Raw genomic sequence first — 23,403 nt, forward strand, 5'->3', positions numbered from 1 at the left:
TACTGGCACAAAGACAGAAATATAGATCAATGGAACAAAATAGAAAGCCCAGAGATAAACCCACACACCTATGGACACCTTATCTTTGACAAAGGAGGCAAGAATATACAACGGATTAAAGACAATCTCTTTAACAAGTGGTGCTGGGAAAACTGGTCAACCACTTGTGAAAGAATGAAACTAGAACACTTTCTAACACCATACACAAAAATAAACTCAAAATAGATTAAAGATCTGAACATAAGACCAGAAACTATAAAACTCCTAGAGGAGAACATAGGCAAAACACTCTCTGACATAAATCACAGCAGGATCCTCTATACCCACCTCCCAGAATATTGGAAATGAAAGCAAAATAAACAAATGGGACCTAATTAAAATTATAAGCTTCTGCACAACAAAGGAAACTATAAGCAAGATGAAATGACAGCCTTCGGAATGGGAGAAAATAATAGCAAATGAAGCAATTGACAAAGAATTATTCTCAAAAATATACAAGCAGCTCCTGCAGCTCAATTCCAGAAAAATAAATGACCCAATCAAAAAATGGGCCAAAGAACTAAACAGACATTTCTCCAAAGGAGATATAAAGATGGCTAACAAACACATGAAAAGATGCTCAACATCACTCATTATCAGAGAAATGCAAATCAAAACCACAATGAGGTACCAATTGACACCAGTCAGAATGGCTGCTATCGAAAAGTCTACAAGCAATAAATGCTGGAGAGGGTGTGGAGAAAAGGGAACCCTCTTACACTGTTGGTGGGAATGCAAACTAGTACAGCCACTATGGAGAACAGTGTGGAGATTCCTTAAAAAACTGGAAATAGAACTGCCATACGACCCAGCAATCCCACTGATGGGCATACACACCAAGGAAACCAGAATTGAAAGAGACACATGTACCCCAATGTTCATCGCAGCACTGTTTACAATAGCCAGGACATGGAAGCAACTAGATGTCCATCAGCAGATGAATGGATAAGAAAGCTGTGGTACATATATACAATGGAGTATTACTCAGCCATTAAAAAGAATACATTTGAATCAGTTCTAATGAGGTGGATGAAACTGGAGCCTATTATACAGAGTGAAGTAAGCCAGAAAGAAAACCACCAATACAGTATAATAATACATATATATGGAATTTAGAAAGATGGTAACAATAAACCTGTATGCGAGACAGCAAAAGAGACACAGATATATACAACAGTCTTTTGGACTCTGTGGGAGAGGGCGAGGGTGGGATGATTTGGGAGAATGGCATTGAAACACGTATATTATCATACGTGAAATGAATCACCAGTCCAGGTTTGATGTATGATACAGGATGCTTGGGGCTGGTGCACTAGGATGATCCAGAGGGATGGGAAGGGGAGGGAAGTGGGAGGGGGGTTCAGGATGGGGAACACATGTACACCCGTGGCAGATTCATGTCAATATATGAAAAAACCAATACAATATTGTAAAATAATTAGCCTCCAATTAAAATGAATAAATTTATATTAAAAAGAAAATTACAGATACCAAGGAACATTTCATGCCAAGATGGGCTCGATAAAGGACAGAAGTGGTATGGACCTAACAGAAGCAGAAGATATTAAGAAGAGGTAGCAAGAATACACAGAAGAACTGTACAATAAAGATCTTCATGTCCCAGATAATCACAATGGTGTAATCACTCACCTAGAGCCAGACATCCTGGAATGTGAAGTCAAGTGGGCCTTAGTAAGCATCACTACGAACAAAGCTAGTGGAGGTGATGGAATTCCAGTTGAGCTATTTCAAATCCTGAAAGATGATGCTGTGAAAGTGCTGCACTCAATATGCCAGCAAATTTGGAAAACTCAGCAGTGGCCACAGGACTGGAAAAGGTCAGTTTTCATTCCAATCCCAAAGAAAGGCAATGCCAAAGAATGCTCAAACTACCACACAATTGCACTTACCTCACACGCTAGTAAAGTAATGCTCAAAATTCTCCAAGCCAGGCTTTAGCAACATGTGAACCATGAACTTCCAGATGTTCAAGCTGGTTTTAGAAAAGGCAGAGGAACCAGAGATCAAATTGCCAACATCCTCTGGATCATCAAAAAAGCAAAAGAGTTCCAGAAAAATATCTATTTCTGCTTTATTGACTATGCCAAAGCCTTTGACTGTGTGGATCACAATGAACTGTGGAAAATTCTTCAAGAGATGGGAATACCAGGCCACCTGACCTGCCTCTTGAGAAATCTATATGCAGGTCAGGAGGCAACAGTTAGAACTGGACATGGAACAACAGACTGGTTCCAAATAAGAAAAGGATTACGTCAAGGCTGTATATTGTCACCCTGCTTATTTAACTTCTATGCAGAGTACATCATGAGAAACACTGGGCTGGAAGAAGCACAAGCTGGAATCAAGATTGCTGGGAGAAATATCAGTAACCTCAGATATGCAGATGACACCACCCTTATGGCAGAAAGTGAAGAGGAACTCAAAAGCCTCTTAATGAAAGTGAAAGAGGAATTAAAAAGCCTATTGATGAAGGTGAAAGAGGGGGGTGAAAAAGTTGGCTTAAAGCTCAACATTCAGAAAACGAAGATCATGGCATCTGGTCCCATCACTTAATGGGAAATAGATGGGGAAACAGTGGAAACAGTGTCAGATTTATTTTTGGGGGCTCCAAAATCACTGCAGATGGTGACGGCAGCCATGAAATTAAAAGACGCTTACTCCTTGGAAGGAAAGTTATGACCAACCTAGACAGCATATTAAAAAGCAGAGATGTTACTTTGCCAACAAAGGTCCATCTACTCAAGGCTATGGTTTTTCCCGTGGTCATGTATGGATGTGAGAGTTGTACTGTGAAGAAAGCTGAGTGCCGAAGAATTGATGCTTTTGAACTGTGGTGTTGGGGAAGACTCTTGAGAATCCCTTGGACTGCCAGGAGATACAACCAGTTCATCCTAAAGGAGATCTGTCCTGGGTGTTCATTGGAAGGACTGATGCTGAAGCTAAAACTCCAATACTTGGCCACCTAATGCGAAGAGTTGACTAATGAAAGACCCTGATGCCGGGGAGGGGGCGGGGGCGGGTACTGGGAGGCAGGAGGAGAAGGGGACGACAGAGGACGAGATGGTTGGATGGTTCACAGACTTAATGGACATGAGTTTGGGTAAACTCTGGGAGTTGGTGATGGACAGGGAGGCCTGGCGTGTTGCAACTCATGGGGTCACAAAGAGTTGGACACGACTGAGCGACTGAACTGAACTGAACTGAACTGAAGGTCTGTCGTTACTTAAAGGAGAAAACATCTTTTAATTTCACTAAACATGGGTTCCATCCACAACTAGGTGTGTGGCCTTGGCCAAAGGAACGTCTCTGTGCCATTTCCCCACCTGTAAAATCAGAGCATTAATTACCACCCATGATCTTTTTGAGGATTAAATGAGTTAGTTTTAATTGTGGAACACTAAAAATAATGCACTTGGTAAGGAAGTGTTAATTTAGTGCCAAGACCAAAGTACACCTTGCCTTGTTGTGTCAGGTGAGATAGACAGCCTTGCAAATCATGGACAACAACCATGTCCCTAACCTAGAACAACATTAAATAATCCATCTAAGAGGATGTTGGAAGACAAAACTAGCTCTGCAAGAATCTAAAAGGTTAAAATGAATGTCTGAACACTGGTTCCCTTCAGTTCAGTTCAGTTCAGTCTCTCAGTTGTGTCCAACTCTTTGCAACTCCATGGACTGCAGCACGCCAGGCTTCCCTGTCCATCACCAACTCCTGGAGTTGACTCAAACTCATGTCCATTGAGTTGGTGATGCTATCCAACCATCTCATCCTCTCTCGTCCCCTTCTCCTGCCCTCAATCTTTCCCAGCATCAGGGTCTTTTCAAATGAGTCAGCTCTTTGCGTCAGATGGCCAAGTATTGGAGTTTCAGCTTCAACATCCCTTAGCACAGAGGAAATTCCTGAGCCCAGTAGGGAGGCCAGAGTTGCTCCCTCAGTGACCTGGTTACACGGCTTCTCCACAGCTCATCCATCTGGTGTGACGCTTGAAGGTGGTTACTGTCAACAAAGTCACCTAGCCCAGGGTTTTCAAACCCACTAACGAAATCAAGTTGATAGGTCACAAGCAGTATCAGAAAAAAAAAAAAAAAAAGCGGATAACAGAAACTCTCAGGAATCCTTTCAGGCAAAGTTTGCCATTTAAGTGTGGGTGTTCTGGGTGGCAGTGTAAAAGCCATTCTCACGCTTCATGTGCTACTGCCAGATTTGATCCAGCTGTCAGCTCTACATCTTGGAGCTCAGGGACAGTGCCGGAGGATGCCTAGGAAATGGTGCCTGGGCCAGCAGAGGGCGCGCACACAATGTACCCACTGCAGGAGACGAGGCCCACGTTCTCTCAGGCCTTGAGGGGCCATAGCCTACCTCTATAGAGATTAGCAGTAGGGGAGTTAAGCCTTAGGTCCTCTCCACCGCCAAGCCTGGCCTTTCGTGCCCAGGCCCCTCCTCAGCTCTCCTATGCCTTTTCCCCCCAACTCCATGCTCTTACCTTCCTGTCAGCTGCTTTTCCTCCTCCAAAGGATCTACTTCCTCTCTGTGCAGCCCCTTCCTTCAGTCCTCATTCTTTTCCTTTCTTCCTCCACCCTTCACCTCCCTTTTCCACTCCCACCTCCTTTTCCAGGACACATAAACACACAGTTTTTCAGACAAGTCAGCCTTTATTTTTGAAAATAATTCTGTAGCTTAAACTTTCCTCCATGAACTGAGGTCAGGCAAGAGACAAAAACACACACATTGCTCTCCAACCCATCTGCATCCTGATCTGTGTACCCGGGGATGTTTGGGAGAGAAGGGAGGGAGGTTGGGTCGAATGGTCTTGGCTGCTGTACCTCACACTGAGAGGGCCTCCAAAAGCCAGGCTAGCATGAACTGTCCTAGAGCAACAGGGAAAGGACTGGTTTTTGGAAAGGACTGGATGGAGAGGAGAGAGGGGCAGTCTGTTTCTTAGAGGAAGAATGAGGGAGGGGTGCCCCAGCATCCAAGTCTTTCTCCCCACCACAGTGGATGAGCTGGGGGAACATTCTGCTTTTCCCCTTCACCATTTCATCTTAGAATCATGAACTGCTGGGCTGCATAGAAAGAAGAGCTGAGAGGAGGTCAGAGATGAAAGAGAGGGGAAGAAGAGAAATACAGGCAGGAGGCAGTAAACCCTGACAACCTAACAGCTCTATCTGGACCCTGACGGTGATGAAACCCCTTTGGTTAGTCTCATTCCGGCACAGATACATCCCCTTCTCACATAATACAGCCCCCTACCCCTACTCCAATTGGGAGAAAGCGGAGATGGTCGGGGACAGGTACAGGAGGAGGGCTCATACTCTGGCTAGAAGAGCCAGGAGAAAAGAGGGAAAAGAGGCCCGATCAAGAGAACTAAAGTTGCCAACCTCTCCACCGATGTCCTAGGAGAAAACCTGGAATGTGGATGTGTGTGGCCATGATAAGCTCAAGTCCCTCCTACCACACAGTGGTTTCTTGTTTAATAACTCCCCCAACATATCCCAGAAAGAGTCCCCTGATTTGACCCCCTCACCTTATCATCTGTGCACCTGAATGCCACTCGGAAAAAAAAAAAAAAAAAAAAAAAGATAAATGGACCCAAGAGAGAAACACAGAGAGGACGATGAAGCCCAGAGACTGCAGTCCCATCTTAGGCCATGAGATGGCAAGGAGGGGGCCCACGATGGACACGCAGGTGCTGCTAATTCCAGCTAGGATCATAACCATCCCAGGTCTGGGGTGGGGCCAGGTGGACACGGCGGCCCCGGTACAGGAAGCTGACGATGCCCCGGTAGCCGGCCCTGGGGACACCAGACTTGAGGTCATCCATGACTCCCAGGGCCTTGGCAAAGGCCTTGAAGCTGTCCCTGCTCGTGTACTGCACTCGCACCTCCTGCAGCTCGCTCCGCTCACTGGTCCTCACTTTCTCTACCTGCAGCAGGGGAGCACCATAGACACGTGCAAGGAAATCCCTGTCATAAGTCTCCTGTCGCAGGTACGACAGGTCCAGCTGGGTGAAGGGCACGAAGTGCTGGTTCAGCTTGATAAACTTGAGGTGCTGGTCAAAGAACTGCCCGTGGCTCACACCTTTGCGGCCAAAGGTCATTGTTCTGGAGATTTCGGGCCGCACGCAGGCCCGGCCCTGCCGCTGCTCTGGCCGGCGCATCCAGTCATCCCAAAAGGCCTTGGGCCACTTGGGCTCCAGCTCAGCCCAAAGCTCAGCCAACAGCAGCCAGCCCAGGCCAGGGAAAAAGTCTGTGCGGTAGAGCAGTTCGGGCTTGCTGGAGTCCACCATCTGCTCCTTGCCATTGTCGTTCCAGGCAGACACACACCAGAGGGAGGGGTCGGCTCTCAGCAGCGGGTAAGTGGCCTGAAAGTACTCGAAGAAGTCTGGAGCCACCTCCAGATCATCCTCTACCACCACGGCTGCTGGGAACTTGAACTCGTGAAAGACCTGGCCCAGTGCCCAGCGGTAGTGCCGAGCAATCTTGTAGTAGCCCTGGAACTTTCGGTGGTCGGGTGGCACTGCAATGGTGCTCAGGTCAGGCTGCCGGATGTGCATGACAGCACTGCCGTAGGAGGCGATAACCTGGGCTGTCTCCTCATGCCCGCAGTCCTGGCTGACAATGATGGGAAAGTGCTCAGCAGAAGGCCGGTAATTCAGCAGCTTGTCCAGGCAGCGCCGAACAGTGCTGCGGTCACAGGCGATGACCAGGATGGGGATTACAGCTGGTGGAGTGGTCACAGGCACTCGTGGCGGGACGGGCGGGGCCACGGTGGGTACCCTCCACCGCTGGCTCCACCTAGCATGGTGCTCCCTGATCTGCTGCAACAGGCCCCGCTGCCGCTCCAACTCCACCTCGGCGTCCTGGGCCAGGCGGATCACCTCGCGGGTGAGGCTGGCGGGGTCATCATCAAGAGCACTGTCTGAGGGTAGCCTGCCAGGCGCTGGGCGTGTCCAAAAGAAGAGGAGCAGCAGGGCGTTCCAGGCCACAAAGAGGATGGCACCCCACAGCACAAGCCCTGCAGACTGCTTCTTCAGCATCCTGGCCCCCGCAGGGGAGGCGGGAAGGGTAGGGCTCAAGGCTGCCCTCAGCTTGCCTGGCTCACACCCCCGCGGTTCTAGGGATGCTTCCTCTGGGCTCCAGGATTAGGAAGCAGCCATGCACCTGAGAAGAGGAGAAAAACAACCATCATCACAAGGCACGGGCCTGCTCTAGAGTAGAAGAAGGGGGTGGGGGGCAGAAACAGATGAAAAATTCAGGACAAGGAAGGCCAGGAGATTAACTCCAGACCTCTCTTAGAAAAGAGCTACCCATTCCCTAATTCGGAGGGTCAATCTGTATGGAAGAACAGGATTAGGATAGCATGCTCCCCGACTCCAAAATGGTTTATGAATCCTCTGAAAAGAAATGTGGGGTTTTTTTTACAGGGGGGAGTGGGGGAGCAGGATATGTAGAGAATGATATTGGTGGAAGACAGGAAGCAAAGGAACCCCACCCACCCCTTCTCTACCTGACAGACTTTGTTTACCATCTTCCATCCAGAGCTTAGGAGAGATGGGGGGTAAGACCATCTGCCTCCCGTTCCTCAAATCAAACTGCCCAAAGATTACTGACTTTAAAATTCTTAGTATCACACTTCAGGACTAAAGCCAGAACCTTACCTAATAAGGAAGCACCAGAGGCATTCCCATGAAGGTCAGGGACCAGATCTACATGACTGTTTAACATTCTGTTGGAGGGATCAGCCAATGCAATTCGACTGCAGAATACAATTACAGGCAGAAGTACAAATGTGCTGATGCTATGAGACTATGACTAGAAAACTCTAAGAGAAACAATGGTAAGTCCAACCCAAACAATCAAAAACTTGAGTCAGGTAGTGGTAGATAAAAATTAATGTGCAAATATCAGTAGCCTTCATATCCACAAACAATAACTCATTAAATAAACAATAAATGAGAAAACCTTATGTATAATAGCTATGAAATGATATGAAATGTATGCAATGATGATACACTATTCAGGAATAAACAAGAAATATGCAAAAACCTACCGGAACTTATAATTCCTGAAAAGACAAAAGACAACTTAAATATCCCTTGTTCTTGGTTAGGACACCTCAGCTTCATCAAAAATCTCAATAAAAATAGTTTTTGTACACTAGTCAAACATGCATTAGAGAAGGAAATGGCAACCCACTCCAGTGTGCTTGCCTGGAGAATCCCAGGGACGGGGGAGCCTGGTGGGCTGCGGTCTATGGGGTCGCACAGAGTCGGACACGACTGAAGCGACTTAGCAGCAGCAGTAGCAGTCAAACTGGCACTGAAGTTCAAACAGAACATCTAGGAAAATGATGAAAATGAACAAGCTGTGAAGAGGGACTAGCCCTACCAGATATACTACACATTACAAAGCCTCTATAATTAAAAGTGTGTTATGCTGATCAGATCAAAACAGTCAATCCTAAAGGAAACCAACCCTGAATAGTCACTGGTGCTAAAGCTGAAACTCCAATACTTTTTCCACCTGATGCAAAAAGCCAAGTCACTGGAAAAGATCCTGACGCTGGGAAAGACAGAAGTCAGGAGGAGAAGGGGATGACAGGATGAGACAGATGGTTGGATGGCATCACCAACTCAATGGACATGAGTTTGAGCAAGCTATGGGAGATGGTGAAGGACAGGGACGCCTAACGTGCTGCAGTCCATGGGGGTCGCAAAGAGTCGGACACAACTGAATGAATGAACAACAGCAATGTGGTGCTGATATGTAAACAAACAGATCATTCAAGGAATGGAAATTAAACAGATCATGCAAAGGAATAGAATTTCAACTACAGAAACAGACCCAAATACATGTAGATATCTAATATATGATAAAGAGGATTATTAGAATTACTGGGGCAAAAAAAAAAAAATGGTCTTATTAATTGTGTTATAACAACTACACAGGTATTTTCGAACAACAACAAGATCTGTATACAAGAATAAATTTCAAGTGGACTAGATATTTAAGTAGAAAACTAAAAACACACAAGTGCTAAAAGATTTATGTCAATTCCTCTATAGCTTAGCAGAGGGAAAGACTTTCTAAATATGCTTTAAAATACAGATGCAGTGATAAATAAAATACTTTTGCATGGCTAAAAATACCATGTGTGCTCAGTTGCTAAATTGTGTCTGACTCTTTTCGACCCCATGGACTGTAGCCCACCAGGCTCCTCTATCCATGGAATTTTCCAGGCAAGAATACTGGAGTGGGTTGCCATTTCCTTCTCCAAAAACACCATAAGCCAAGTCAAAAGAAGATTAACAAACTGGAAGAGAATATTTGAAACACACATCACAAATAAAAAGCCAATACCCTAACTGACAAAGAGCTTCTTAAAAACTGAAGGGAAAAAAAGCCAAAAATTCCCTGTCTAAAACACTAGCATAACTCACACAAAAAAGTACTAAAATGGCCCATAGATGTATGAAAAGGTGTTCAATTTCACTTATGATAAGAAAAATTCTAATTAAAACTATACTAAGGTAACATTTCTCACCCATCAGACTAGCAAAAATCAAAAATTTGTCTGATTCTCATAATAGAATCAGTTTAAGAATAGAAGTTCTAATTTTGATGATTTCTAATTTTCAGGTTTTTTTTTTTTAATGAATCATGTTTTTGGTGTTGTATTTAAGAAATCTTTGTTAAAGTCACAGAGATTTTTTTCCCCTATGTTTTCTTTTTTATGTTTTACAGTTTAAAGTTTTACATTTACATTTATGATTCATTTTGAATTAGTTTTCCTATATGGTGTGAGATAAGGAACTGAAGCCCTTTTAGAGTAGTTTGGCAGTTTGTCAAAATGCTAAACAGAGATACCATATGACCCAGTAAGTCCACTCCTACATATACACCCAAGAGAAATGAAAACAAATGTCTATACAAAAACCAATATAGAATGTTTGAGGGCACTTTGCCAAAAAGTGGAAACAACCCAAACACCCATCAGCATTGGAATACTGTGGCTTATCCACGGAATGGAATAATATTCAGCAAGTAAAATGAAACATAAAAAATAAATAAAATGAATGAAACAAACTACTGATACATACAACACATAGACAAATCTCAAGATAATGTTGCAACATATGAAGGAATACATATAGATCAGTGTCTGCCTGGCAGTGAGACCATCAGGGGAGTATTTCAAAGGGACACTAGGAAACTTTGTGGGGGTGATAGTTTCATGGGCTGAATACAGATGAACAAAGTTCTGAAAATGCACACTTTAGATACCTAAGGCTTACTGTATATCATTTATACCTCAATAAAACTTTTAAAAAAGATATTATCACATCAAATGACAAAATTGAATATAGACAGTAGATCAAAATATCAGTGTTGACTAGGTGATAACCACACTGTGGTTATATAAAAGAATATCCCAATTCTTATATAATACATGATGAAGTAATTAGGTATAGAGAGCCATGGTAGATGCAATTTCTCAAATGGTTCAGAACAAAAATATCAAGTATAAATATGAAGAGAAAATGGAGCAAAATGTTAATAGGTGGATCTGAGTAAAGGGAATATGAGAATCCTTACACCATTTTTATTCTTGCAACTTTTTTATATTTTGAAGTTATTTTCAAATACAATCAAACAGGGACATAGCCCACAGCTCTGACTAGCTTCGTCCAATATGGCCCCAGCTGGACACATCAGAAGAACTGGGGACAATCTATTTGTCCTGAACTCTTCAACCATTCCACAGTCTGCAATGACACGACCTGCTCTCTGCCAGGCTCTGGGAAGGGACTGGGACACACAGCCAACAAGAAAAAGGCATGGTTCTGCCAGGCCCCTCACTCTACCAGACCTCATTACTTAAAGGATCTACCACACCCTTCAATGCCAGGACAGCTGCCATTCTTGATCATGCAACTTTAACCCTGGCATTCCTGCCTCTGGTCTCAACACTTCACACCCAAAAGTTGCAGGTCTGCACCCTCTTGTGCTGGCTGCTCTGCCAGCTACCCTCTGCCTCACAGCCCAGTTCACTAAGCTAACCAAAATCTCAGGTCCCAGATTTCGTCTCTGTGCTCCTGGGCTCTCAAGCAGGCCGATCCAGTATCCAAGGATCAAAGGGCAGATCTTTAAGAGTCTCTACAGGGAATGGATCCTGTCCCTCCTCTGAGACCCCTCCAGCTCCTGCACCACCACCTCCTATCTTCCTTCCAGAAACCATCCACACTCCCTACTCCATAGCACCAGTCTTCTTAGAAGCCTCTGTTTTATTGTGTCATTAAATTTCCATTTTATCAGTGCTCATTCACCAATCAGGGTTTCCCAGAACAGAAACACACACAGATTCCCAGTTTTTCCTTCCTCTGCCTGACGATGTGGTCAATGTTGGAATCCCTAACCCTTGATGTCCTGCCTCCCAACTGACTGGGTAGGAAAAGACTTCAGGCAGAAGGATAGGGGAAAGAAAAGAGAAACTGAACTCCAGCAGCTCAAGTGTTGGCTTCAGGGCTGGAGGAGCAGGCCTATCTCAGACTTATCAATGAGCCACCTCAGGCCAAGAGGCTCTCAGAGTGGTGGCAAAACCCCAAGGGACCGTATGGTCTCCAACCTCACTCTTCTCCTGACATTAGAACTAGGCGGCCCACACCCACTACCCCAGGCCTAGAAGACCTCCCCACCACCCTTCTAAGCCAGGCAGATCAAACCAATCTTCTCAGTCCCTCTGCAGACTGTATCCTTAGCAAGTCTATAAACCTTGTAAATGGCTAGACAGCCCATAGCAAACAGCTGCCCCAGGCCACCAGGCCTCCAACTTAGCGCTCAGGCCTTTGTTCTCACTCCACAACCCTTTCCTTTAAATTCTCAAACAGAACTTGCTTCTCTTGCCATCCGGGTACTGGGACATAACTATTCCCAGGCCCACCCCTTTTCCACACAGACTCCCCCACAGTCCCAGTGCCATTTCCTACTACTTCTCCCCTTATTCTCCAGGGCATGATCTTCTACTTCGTCTAGAAGTTAGTGGTGTGTGAATGCACTCTCCAGCAGATGGCTGTGCCCATGGGATGAGACAGTCCAGCTTTTGACCAACAGAGCCCATGCACTCATCCAGGAAGCACTGCTGCTCTAAGTCCTACCGTTTGGAGGGTATGGCAGTAACAAGAGCAAGTCAAACATCCCAGGGCAATGCTTGGGCATCACCCTGAGTTTTTTCAAATTGCTGAGACTCAATTTTCTCGCCTCTAAGACGGAAATGGTAGTAGAATACCTCATTGGGTTGCTTTGAGGATTGGGTGAGATAATTCACATTAAGTGTTTAGAACAGTGCCTGGCATATGACAGGGTAAGTGCTAGCCCATCACTTGTCTGTCTCCTCTCTTGGTGCTTCTCTCTGCACCATTCTACTAGATTCCTTCCAGGGTCCAAACATCCAAGCCTGCCTCAGGGCCTTTGCATGTGCCTGTATGCTTGGTCTGTTCTTCCCTCTCTCCTTCACCTAGTGGGTTCTGACTCACATCTCACTGGACACCTTCCCAGATACCGTCGGCCCCTGTGAGGTCTACCTCCCCTTCACAACCATCAGCACCAGCACAAACCTGTGCTCAGAATCTGTCAAGTCCCCTCAGCTACATGCTACTTGAGGTAGACCAGCTCCCCCAGTGCTGCCAAGCTGCTATGCTAGGATCTTCAACATTCAGGAGATTTGCCTGTAACAAAAAAGTGACTTTCATGTGTATGTCACACACCTACAATCACTTAATTGTAATTCCCAAGTCCAAAAAGTGTTGAAAAACAGAAGTTTTCCACACTTGTTTGGCATAACCTCATTTGGAGAAATCTAATCTAATGTGAGGCTACTATAGCCTTTATATATCCCTTCATATATTTTGCTACAGAAATAAACATGCTGGACTATGGTATGCTGCTCCAGATCTTAGACTGTATCATAAATGTACCAGGTCATCTTTTTTAATCCAAAAATTTCTAAATTCTGAAACATATCCAGCCCCAAGAATTTCAGAATTATGAAAGTGGAAGAGAAAGTTATTCTTTCACTGCCATCATCCCATTTTCAAGATTTCAAACCCTTTAATCTGACTAGGTTTCTCAGCTGGACCACCTATCACTAACTTTGCTTCCCTTTAGCAACCTTCCCAATAGCAACAGAGCATCCTTCTTAAAGTACACACCTGGTCACAACACTCACCTGCCTTAAAAACTATACTGCCACTACCCACAGAATAAAATGCAAAATCATTATTATGACACACAGGGCCTTCACAACAAACTGACTCAAACATCCCTTTCAATCTCACCTCCAACCACTAACTCCATGAACTGCATACTCTGGCCTCGACAGGCTACTTACCTCCCCCAGTAAGTATGCTTTCTACACTGTTGTCTCTGCTCTGGCTGGTCCTGCATGCTGAAATCATCTAAAGCCCCATCAACAAGCACTATACCTCCTAAGAACCCAGTTTGGGTGATACTTCCTTAACATTCAGGCAGACTCAGGCTTTCCACACTATACTTCCACCATACTCTCTCCACACCTCCTGCCTTCCCTTTCCACACTGTAATAGAATCTGTGGCTGTACTTACCTGACTCTCACCTTACTCCTTAGAAGAAAAGGCTCTATGACCTCTAAACCTATTACAATGCTTGGCACATGTATGAAGTTCAAGTAGTTAGATGGAGGACATTATTAACTAAATTGGAGAGAAAGACCAAATTAGAAGCCTAACAGTGAAGGATTACATTTTTCAAAGTTGATTACAAAACATCCCATTCTACATGCTCTTCTTACAAAGTGACAATGACACGCCTCCCTCCAGAGCTTGGGGGTTGGGGGGGCCGGCGGGGATAGCAGGTGGGGTCAGTGTTCCCTCTCTCTGTGCTGTGACTACAGAGGAAGTGATGATTATGTGACTTCTTAAGACTAGTTTATGAAAGTCAACACAGTTCCTACTTGATGCTCCTGAGATGCCTATTGTTGGAACCCAGCCACCAAGGTAAGAGGAAGCCCAGCCACATGGACTAGATACCTTCCAAGTATTCTGGCTGACAACCACAGCTAAGGTCAGCTGACAGTCAGCCACAGATAGTAGACATGACAGGAAGCCTTCCAAATGATTCCAGCCCCAGCCACATCCAACTGCAACTACATGAAAGACCAGAAGCAAAATGACATAGCTGAGACGGGAATAAAATAATTCTGCTGTTTTAAGCCACTAGGTTTTAGGGTGATTTGTTATGTAGCAATGAGTATCTGAAATGATGAGTGAAGCAGAATCTAAGTAGCCTTGATACAAAGGGCAAGTGTTCCTTCTGCCGTCTGTCCACAAGAGTCCAAATTTTGAGGTCCTGCCCCTATACATACTCCTTTATTAGATATTTACTGATGAATAATAAAAAATACCGAATGGCTTAAAACAAGAGCAATCATTTATTCTCTCTTGGTTTCTACAAGTAAGGAATTTGGACGCTGGGGCACAAAGATGACCTGCCTCTGCACCATCAGGTCTGCAACTTCAGCTAGAAGACTCCTCTAAAGGCTTAGTTTCTCATGTGTCGGCAGAATGATGTTGGCGTTGGCTGAGATGTCAGCTGGAGTCACCTCCATGTGGTCTCTCCACATGGCATAGACTTCCTCTGAGCATGAGGCTGAACTCCAAAAAGTGACTGTCTGAAGGAAGAGCGCAAGTCAAATAAAACTGCATCCTTTTCAGGATCCAACCTTGCATCACTTCTGACATATTCACTGGTCAGGGGCATCCTGAGTACCGCCTACATTCAAGGAAAAAGAAACACAGCCACCACAGCCAGGTGGCAGGAGGGCAGTGTCCTATGGTAACAACTGGAGAATGTGATGTTTAAGGTTGTGGCCATTTGGGAAAATACAATCGGACACACCTTCCTTTTCTAAAATAGAACAGTCCTTAACCTTGACCTGAATACCTGATGTTTTGTTATCAATGACATTTGCCTGCAAAGCACAAACTCAAACTTAAACTATGTTTTGCCAGAGTTTTCACTGCTTCTTCAGGGAAGTGACACAGCTGGTCCATACCACCAAGTACAAAGACCAAGTACACTGTGGTGGGAATGAGGAATGAGCCTTTTTAGTGAATAAGATCCTCAATCAAAAACCAGAAGGCTCTGGGCAGGTCCCACCAACTCCTGTAAGTCTCAGTTTTTTCTTCTGAAGAACTGCCTCGGAGCTGTAAGAACCCTTTCTAACACTCTGATTCCTATAGTATTCTCTAGCCAGTCCTCTCTCTATGGCAAAAAAATTAAAAAAGGTGTTTTTTTAAACAGCAAGAGAACACCAGATAGTCAAAAATGAGCAAAAATGGAGAAGTCTTAGTTTTTAGAAAGCATGGAAATGAATGTTGACAGAACTTCCCTTCTATCTCTGTCTTGCTTAGCATGTTAAAAAGCACCGCCTAAAAAAACCGAGAAAGTATAGACACGCCAAAAATAATGGAGACTCAATTGAATTACTTTTTGTTCATTATCAGGCCTCCTCTAATAATGTATCCTCCTGTATCTTGTACCAGGCTCCATAATTTCAAAAGGATGGAAGAACTGAAAGGGAGTCAGAGAAGATACACTAAATAATTCAAGGACTTAAGAGAATAAGACCTAGAGAGAAGGGATACAGGTTATTCATCCTGGAAAAGGCTAACGGGATATATGATGCTAGTGCAGGAAAAAAGCACAAAGCCTTGGGAAACCAAGTAACCCTGAGTAGTCACTTGGGCCTTCGTTCCTGCATTTGTACAGGGAGAGGCTTGATGTGGATCATCTCCAAGGTCTCTGGGTTCTAATGACAAAAAGAACAGTACTAACTTCCTCAATGTCCCAAACAGGAAAAGAGTTTAACCTGTCACATAGCCACTGAGGTTAAACTCACTACATTGCTTTCTAATCTGAGAGAAGGACAGGGTGGGGAATCCAAGAGAGCTCAATAGTCTCGGAATCGGAATCGAGGCAGACGTGGGGTGGGGCGGCGGGTGTAAGCATCTAAGAGAAGAGGCTACATGGTCTGAAAAGTATTATAAACGACAGAAGAGAAAGCTGGGCAATCTTAGCCAGTTGATGTTCGTAAAGCAGAGACTAATTAAATACATCACAGGGGCAAAGGTTAACCAAGGTAGAGCCTTTTACCCCGGGGCTCACTGTCCTGAGGAGACACTGACTAGCTGGCCCCAGCCCTTCTGCTCGGGAGTTTATAAGATGGGGGCCCTGTACGTCTCAGGGCCCCCTACTTCACACACATTAGCAAACAAGTAGGAGCAAATTTTCTTGACAATTTACTTATTCCCACATTGAGTCAATTCTTCCTCAGAGCTGTTGAGAAAGAACCCCTAATAACTTTTGGAAAGGACTCTGGGGTGGAGTCTGAGGAAAAGCCACCTCGGATTCCTCTCCCCAACCCTCTCCAGCAACACCAGCTCCTCCAAGCCCCGCACCCAAGTCGGCCGGAGGATGTTTCACAACCGCCCCCCTCCTCGCAGAGCCCGCCCTCTCTCCAACAGCTGGAGGCCCGGGATTCCGCAAACGGAACGCAAGAGTTCCACTTCCCGGCTCAGGAGCGGCGCGCGGCCGTGACCCCGGGTGGCCCGGGCCAATATCCTCTTGCTGGGGCTCTCAGGCACCGAGGCTGGCGGGGGACACAGAGGGACTGGAAAGCGGCAGCCTCTCAAGTCGGGACCCGAGTCCCGAAGCGCCCTCTCCCCTCCGGCGGGGCCTCCTTCAGTCAGACCTCGATCCCCTTCCGGGAACAAACCCCAGAACTGACGGATGCCGACGTTCCCTGGCTCCCACTTACCAGGTCCTTCCAACTTCCCGGCCCTGAACTTGGCCCGCCCCGAAGCGTGGGGAGCGAGCCGGGTGCCCCGGCGCGTTCAAGGCGCTCGCGCGGCTGCCGGCGCCTTCCGCCCGGCCGGCCCTTCTCGCTGCGCGCCGGGCCGGATAGCCGGGCGGGCAACGTGGCCCTTCCCCGGGGAGGGCGGAGCGGGGCGGGGCGGGCCGAGGGGCGGAGCTGTCTGCCTCAACTCTTCCAGGGCCCCTTCTCCCCAGGTCGTCTCCAATGCCCGATCTCTCAGAACGACTCGAGGTCTGGACCACCCCAAGTTTTCCGGGGTCCCCAACTTCGGGAGATGTAGTGGAGATAACTGTTACTATTGGGCCCTTCGCTGCTCACAATCGCAACTCCACGGGTCAATACCCATCAAACCAATTACGCTTAATCCACTCCAGTCCAGACTTCTCGCGTCTCCCAGCCCAGACCCAGTCACACAGTGCAGAATCTCGTGGAGCTTAGGGGAACAGCCCTGCCAGGGGTAGGCCGAGCAGCTTACCTCAGCAGTGTGTTTACCAAACCCAAAGCCAAGAATCTGGGGGCCTGCTCCCCCAACCGCTGGCTTCCGGAAGGGAGGAGTCCAGGGCATCACAGAGGCTACAGCTTACAGGGAAGTGAGAACAAGAACCAGGGTGCCAAAAAGAAGCCAGGGAGGAAACACTTGCAGTCAAAATCGAGAAAGAGCAAGCTGGCTTCCCTCACCCACCCTTGCTTTTGTTTTTTCTTTCGGGGTAGATAATGCTGTTAGTTGGAAGTAAAAGAGTAGAAACAGACAGACCTTTCCCTAGGGGAGAACCATTAGACCCAAAGAGGAAATTAAGGCCTCAAGCAGGCTTTGGGGTTGACCTGTGAAAGGGGGTAGGGGGAACCCTGGAAAAGCGTAGATATCTGTATCTGACCCTAAGAAGTGAAGGAGGGACGCTAAGAACTACTGGTTACTCGTGCAGATAACTTTCCTGAGAAGGACTGGGTCCAGAGCCAGGGCTGCCATGTGATCAGGACACACTGTTCTGGCACCAGCACCTGCCCCCATCCACTTCCCTCCCCTGTGTTTCAGAGCACAGAGCAGTCTGGAACTTCCTGGTGTGTGGTTACTGACATCACTCACTAACTTGTTTCTAAGTGAAACTAGGAATTGTGTGGCGGTTTAAAGAAACAAAGGCAGGACATGACCTAAAATTCCCTGCATGGGGGTAAGGAGCTAAAACAAAATTGCAGTGGCCTTTACATGCACCTACAACCTACCCCACCCCCAGCCTCTCCTTTAACCCTAGCAGCTCTGCAGAATATACACTGTCGTCTCACTCTACAGATGTATATTCTGAGGCTCAAGCTAAGTCCCAATTTGCTGAAGGTCACAAGACCTAATGAGGGTCATGGCTAGGTTTTAGACCCAGGCAGTCCTACTTCCAAGATGGCACTCATTCCCTCTTCTCATGCAGCCTTGAGTGTTTGAGATAGCTGTGTGTCCAGCATGACAAGCACATAGTGGGGCAGCAGGGAAATCCTGCAGTTGGAGCCTGGTCCTAAAGGAGAAGAGTGAAAGAAGAGCTGACGCCTCAGTGATGCTGGACTCTGTGTGTGTCCAGGGTCTCCAGTTTAGTTGATTGTGTGGACTGTGGCAAGCGATGGGAGTCCACACTTATGGGCCAGTCAGCAGCAAATGTTTCTGTATCTCTGCCCTCTCTCTAAGCTTTTCCCCATGAGGGGTACATGGGATTATAATACTAATACTCCATATCAAAGCAAGAGGGAAAACCATAGTTTCCTAAAATTGGGAAAAGTTGGGAAACACTGTGGATCCAAGATAAGCTAAGATCACTATCCCAGGACAAAGGCCAGAGTAGAATGCTGAAAGGTGAGGAAACCAATTATCCCAGAATATGTCAGATTCCCATCTCTACCAATCCTCCTTCTCTATCTAAGGCTGTTCAGTGGGAAAGAGGAAAGATAACTGTGTACCAAAACTCATGCCCCATCACTATAACCCTCTGTTTAAATTTCAAGTCTTAGAGAAGATCTAAGAGTAGAAATTCCCTGACTGTCCCAAAACAAAGGACCTGGTTAGAGAGGCAGGATGAGCTGAATTCTTGGATGGAAGCAAAAGAAAACATTTGTTCTGAGAGGCAAGAAGCCAGGGTGATGAGTGCCAAATTGACCTGGGAAGAGGCCCTGGGCTCCTGATGGATGTTTCATGGAGAAGGGTTATAGGGTAAGAAGGGCAGAAACAAGGAGCCAAGTGCCTGAATTCTGGGGATGAAACTGGGATTGGATTCTGTGAAAATGGAAGAATAGGAAGTTCTGGTCCTAGCCACTACTCCCAAAAAAGGAGAGGACAGATAAGAAGGAAGTGAAAATTGTCCCAGGAAACTGCCCTCCCATAAACAATGCCCAAGATATCCTGAATTTTTGTATAATTTGCAAAGAATTCATGCTCTGAACATAAGACAGATCTTAGCTTGAAACCATAAGTAGAAATAAAAGCAAAGTTTTAAATCAACGATGTATCTATTTTTCCCCTTACTTCCTCCCAATATCTCTACTCCCCTCGACAACACAGAAACTCAGCTCACCAAAATCAAAGAAAAGAGAAAAGATTAACACAACAACCACTGAGCAATGTCTATTAAATGGAACTTTGGGTTAGTCACCGACGATTCCTTTTGGAAAAAAGAAGGGTATAAATAAATTCAGTTACAACATACACACAACATGTGGTTTATTGGTCCTGGCTAAGTGGCTGAACACCCAATGAGTGCTGTGCCCTGGCATCATGGTGCCCCTTTGAGAAGGCTAATGGCTGTGTCCAGAGGACTGTCTTGTCAAAGGGTCAGGCTGAGGGAAGGACTACTGCTTTTGCTGGAAACAATAGGGGAGAGGAATTCTGGCTCACTCTAAGAAGGAAGCATCTTACCAGGAGGCTGTCTGACAGGGCCCTTGAGTTCTCCTCCCTGGAGGTTTGCAGCAGAATCCTGACGGCCCTTGTCAGGTCAGATACTATAGAAGAAGCAAAGAACTGGGCAGGCGATCACAGCATCTGCCACTTCACACTTAGGCAAGCCCTGCCTGCTCAGGGCTTCTGTAGCTTCCCCTCACGCATCATACTGGGAGAATAATCCCTGCTCTGTTCTCCTCACAACAATGTGGTGACGAAAAACTGACACAACACAACAGCCTGGACACTTCACATAATGTAAGCACTGTACAAATACAGCACGACTCTGTGGTACTTCAAGTGCTTCGAAGCACTCACAGGCCTCCTAGGCAGGATGAGGGCCTGGGACCACATATCCCTGAGGGATCACTGTGATCCTAGTGTCTAAGCAAAGAATAGCACCAGGAATTTGCTGGGCAAAGCTAGGGGAGGTGACAGGAAATCCACCTAGTCTGCCTGCCCAGCCCTCAGGCCACTGGGGGCCTCACAGACTCCTGTGGAAAAGAAGGAAGGGAAAAAGAAAGAAACCAAGTCATAAACACACGATTTTCAGCTTGCAAATGCCCACTGAATATGAGGCCCAGGTGTTACACAGCAGTGAGAGGCAAAGAGATGCTAGAAGCAAGCTTCCTACCCCTTGCCCAGTCCACTGTATCCTATCAAAATTTCCATCACCTCTCCTTTCTGCTGTTGTTGTCACTCAGAAAAGCAGGCATCCTGGCATAGGTAAATTGTAATTCAAGGAAGGAACAGTAGGTAAGAAGGTAAGATGAACAGCTTCTGCTTTAAGTGGGAATAGAGCCTGTGAAAATATAGAAGGCTAAACAATGGCAGTCTGAAAAACACTGTCACTTCAAAGAGCAGGACAGAAGACCAGGATATGGCATAGAAAAGAAAGGCCCAGTGCTCATTCCAAGAAATGGAGCTCCATCTCCTAACAGACACTTGGTCCTTGAGACTTACACTTCTCTCCACCTCTCTTTGGTCTGCTACCCAGAAGCACACATGCCCAGCTGACCGGAGAGCTCGGAGAGCCAACAAGAATCCCTCAATCTGAGCTCTCTTTGAACCCATGCACCTTTGCCACCACTTCATGATAGCAGGTATTGGCTAGTAGCAACAGGATGAGACAAATTCAGGACAGACTCTTAATTAAGCACAAATAAGACTTTTGCCAGAACACTAATTCAATAAATGAACAGAACTCCTAATTCAGTTTTTCTCTATGCAACTAAACAAGCATATCAAACAATAACAATGTTACTCTGCTACATGTACATGGCCCTGGATACTCCTGAAAAATCAATCATTTCATTTGTTCCTTGGAAACAACCTGTGAGGGACTTGGAAAGTTAGTTATCCCCATTTTGCAAGTGAAGAGCTCATGGCATAGCTTAACTGACATTATCTAGGGGTGTTCACTAAGAAAGGCAGAGCTAGGACACAAATCCTGATTCCCAAACCTGTGTTCAGTTCCTCTGCTCTTACAGTGAGGTTTCACGGCCTACATTTCCTTAAAGGGGAAGGAGGAGAGGCAACTTAGGAGGTATTCCAGACCATCTGCTACCTGCCCCCACCCAAGGTAGCTCTATTTAGTTAGTTCTCCAAAACACAGCAGCCTGCCTCAGCCTGGATAATCCATTCCAGAGTTGTACTTAGCCCAAACTGACTTGGAATCCTATTACCCCAGTGTGGAAAAGGCCTTTACAAGTAATCTAATACAACCTCCCTTCAGAGGCCTAAAGTCTTTTTATGTTCTCCATGGTCTAACCTCACAACTGACATTGCTCACAACTGCTTTCAAGGTACTCTGTCTGGGTAAGGAGATACTGGGAACAAGCCTGCACTCTGAGAGGGAAGGAGAAGTGAAGTTTTCTGTGTACCCATCAGGGTAAGAGTTCTCATCAGGGCATTTTCTGAATGGCAGTGTCCCGGACTCGCCCTACTCAACACTATCTGCACAGGAGCAGCAAGACACCAAGTGGGAAATGAGACAGGAACCTTACCTTTCTTCTCTCAGCTGCTCCCCTGAAGATCATCAAACCCCCATCCAGTACTCCATTTCCAAAACTGAGAATCCCAGATCAGAAACACCGAAGTGCAGCTTCTCTCCTCTGGTCCAGGTCCAAAGTCCATGGCTAAGTGGACTCTGAATGGGAGGAGTCTGGGGGGGAAGGAGTATGTCCAGGTCCCTCCCCCCCCTGCAGGCTTCAGTGTCCCTCCCAGAGGTCTATTACATCCCTTCATTCAGCTGGTTTATTATGCCCAAAGTCTGGTGATAGGCAGATCCCAGGTACTATCCCATCTCCTGTTCAGGGAAGGAAAGTCATCCACTGTGAGGGCTGGAGAGTCCGTCTTCTGTTGAAGCTCATGAGAGGAAACAGGCCTTAGAACCGGCATGGCCCTTGAAGCTGATTTCTGTGTTAACCTGAAGAATATTTAATCATGACACTCTCTAATCTATTATATACTCAAAGGAATCCCTAATACTTCCTACCTAAATGAGATTATCATCAAAAACCCTTCCTTAAACACTCCACAAGGTTATTCAAAGTACCTACCTCACTCACAATTCCACCCCAAACAGTCACCTCAACAATATGTATACAAATATGACTCAAGGTAAAGGAAAGACAGCACCTAATCCCACCATAGAAAAGTAACCAAAACCACTGCTGTGTGGAGACTGTCTTCTAAGAAATACAGAAAAGAACATTCTCCTCCTGTTCTCGTTTGTGCCACACACTAATCGTCCTACATCTCCCAAGCTTCTTAGGGTGTGCAGTGTTTTAATCGGCCAACTCTCCCAGTCTGAATTAAATCCATACCAGACCTAGATGCTGGCACCTTCTACAAGCATTCTTTGACCCCTTCCCTTCACTGGCACCCCCCGCCCCTTCCAAAATTGTGCCAAAGATGTAATGCCCAATCTTCGTCAAACTCCTTCCTGAGGCGACTCCCGAGAGCACTTTCCTGAAATGCTAGAGGCCCGAATGCTACCACCAACAGCCCCAGTGATGTTCCAATTTTTTCAATCCAGTGGCCCACCCCGGCCGCCCCTTCCCTTCTAAGTTTATTCCTACACACACACACACACACACACACACACACACACACACACACACACACGCACGCGCCTTTCCTTCCTGTAGGGGCGTGGCGTCCACAAGAACGACCCCCCCCACCCCCCCAGCCAAGAATTTGACTCCTCCCACCCTTCTCCCTGGAACCCCTTGCTCTGTGTTCACTGGGAAAGAGGGTAACAACGCGACCCTCTCTAGACTCTGACCCCCACACCCCTCTGCGGCCCAGACGACCCTCGCCCTATCTGCGCTGGTTCTTTACCTGGGTCCCGCCCACCCAAACTCGGCAGGTATCCGCAGCCCGCCCCTGGTCGAACTCCAGGCCCCAGGCTGGGTCCCCACTACCGGCCCAGGCCCCACCCCTCGACCCCCGGCGCCCGGCCCTCCCCTCGCACTCCTTTCCCCCTCCCACCATCTACCGCAGCCACTTCCGCTC

General features: G+C 46.5%; 1 protein-coding gene across 2 annotated transcripts; it reads right to left on the bottom strand.

The window, feature by feature from the left end:
* Positions 1-4,696: 4,696 nt before the first annotated feature.
* On the bottom strand, positions 4,697-23,346 carry MGAT1 (alpha-1,3-mannosyl-glycoprotein 2-beta-N-acetylglucosaminyltransferase). Of its 2 annotated transcripts, XM_005907812.3 has the most exons (3): positions 23,230-23,346; positions 21,891-22,312; positions 4,697-7,224 (listed from the first exon to the last, which is right to left on the bottom strand). In XM_005907812.3, exon 3 carries the CDS (start codon positions 7,098-7,100, stop codon positions 5,757-5,759), a length of 1,344 nt encoding a protein of 447 aa, XP_005907874.1. In that variant the 5' UTR covers positions 7,101-7,224; positions 21,891-22,312; positions 23,230-23,346; the 3' UTR covers positions 4,697-5,756. The 2 variants fall into 2 exon arrangements, with proteins under 2 accessions (XP_005907874.1, XP_005907875.1); XM_005907813.2 differs by lacking the exons at positions 21,891-22,312; positions 23,230-23,346 and adding an exon at positions 16,917-17,073.
* Positions 23,347-23,403: the final 57 nt, after the last annotated feature.

The sequence above is a fragment of the Bos mutus genome, chromosome 7, assembly GCF_027580195.1.
Source record: "Bos mutus isolate GX-2022 chromosome 7, NWIPB_WYAK_1.1, whole genome shotgun sequence".
In the NCBI taxonomy this organism is placed as follows: domain Eukaryota; kingdom Metazoa; phylum Chordata; class Mammalia; order Artiodactyla; family Bovidae; genus Bos; species Bos mutus.

What these genes read in the sequence shown, in the direction of transcription:
- MGAT1 (XM_005907812.3), bottom strand. Translation starts at nt 7,100, where the DNA reads ATGCTGAAGAAGCAGTCTGCAGGGCTTGTGCTGTGGGGTGCCATCCTC.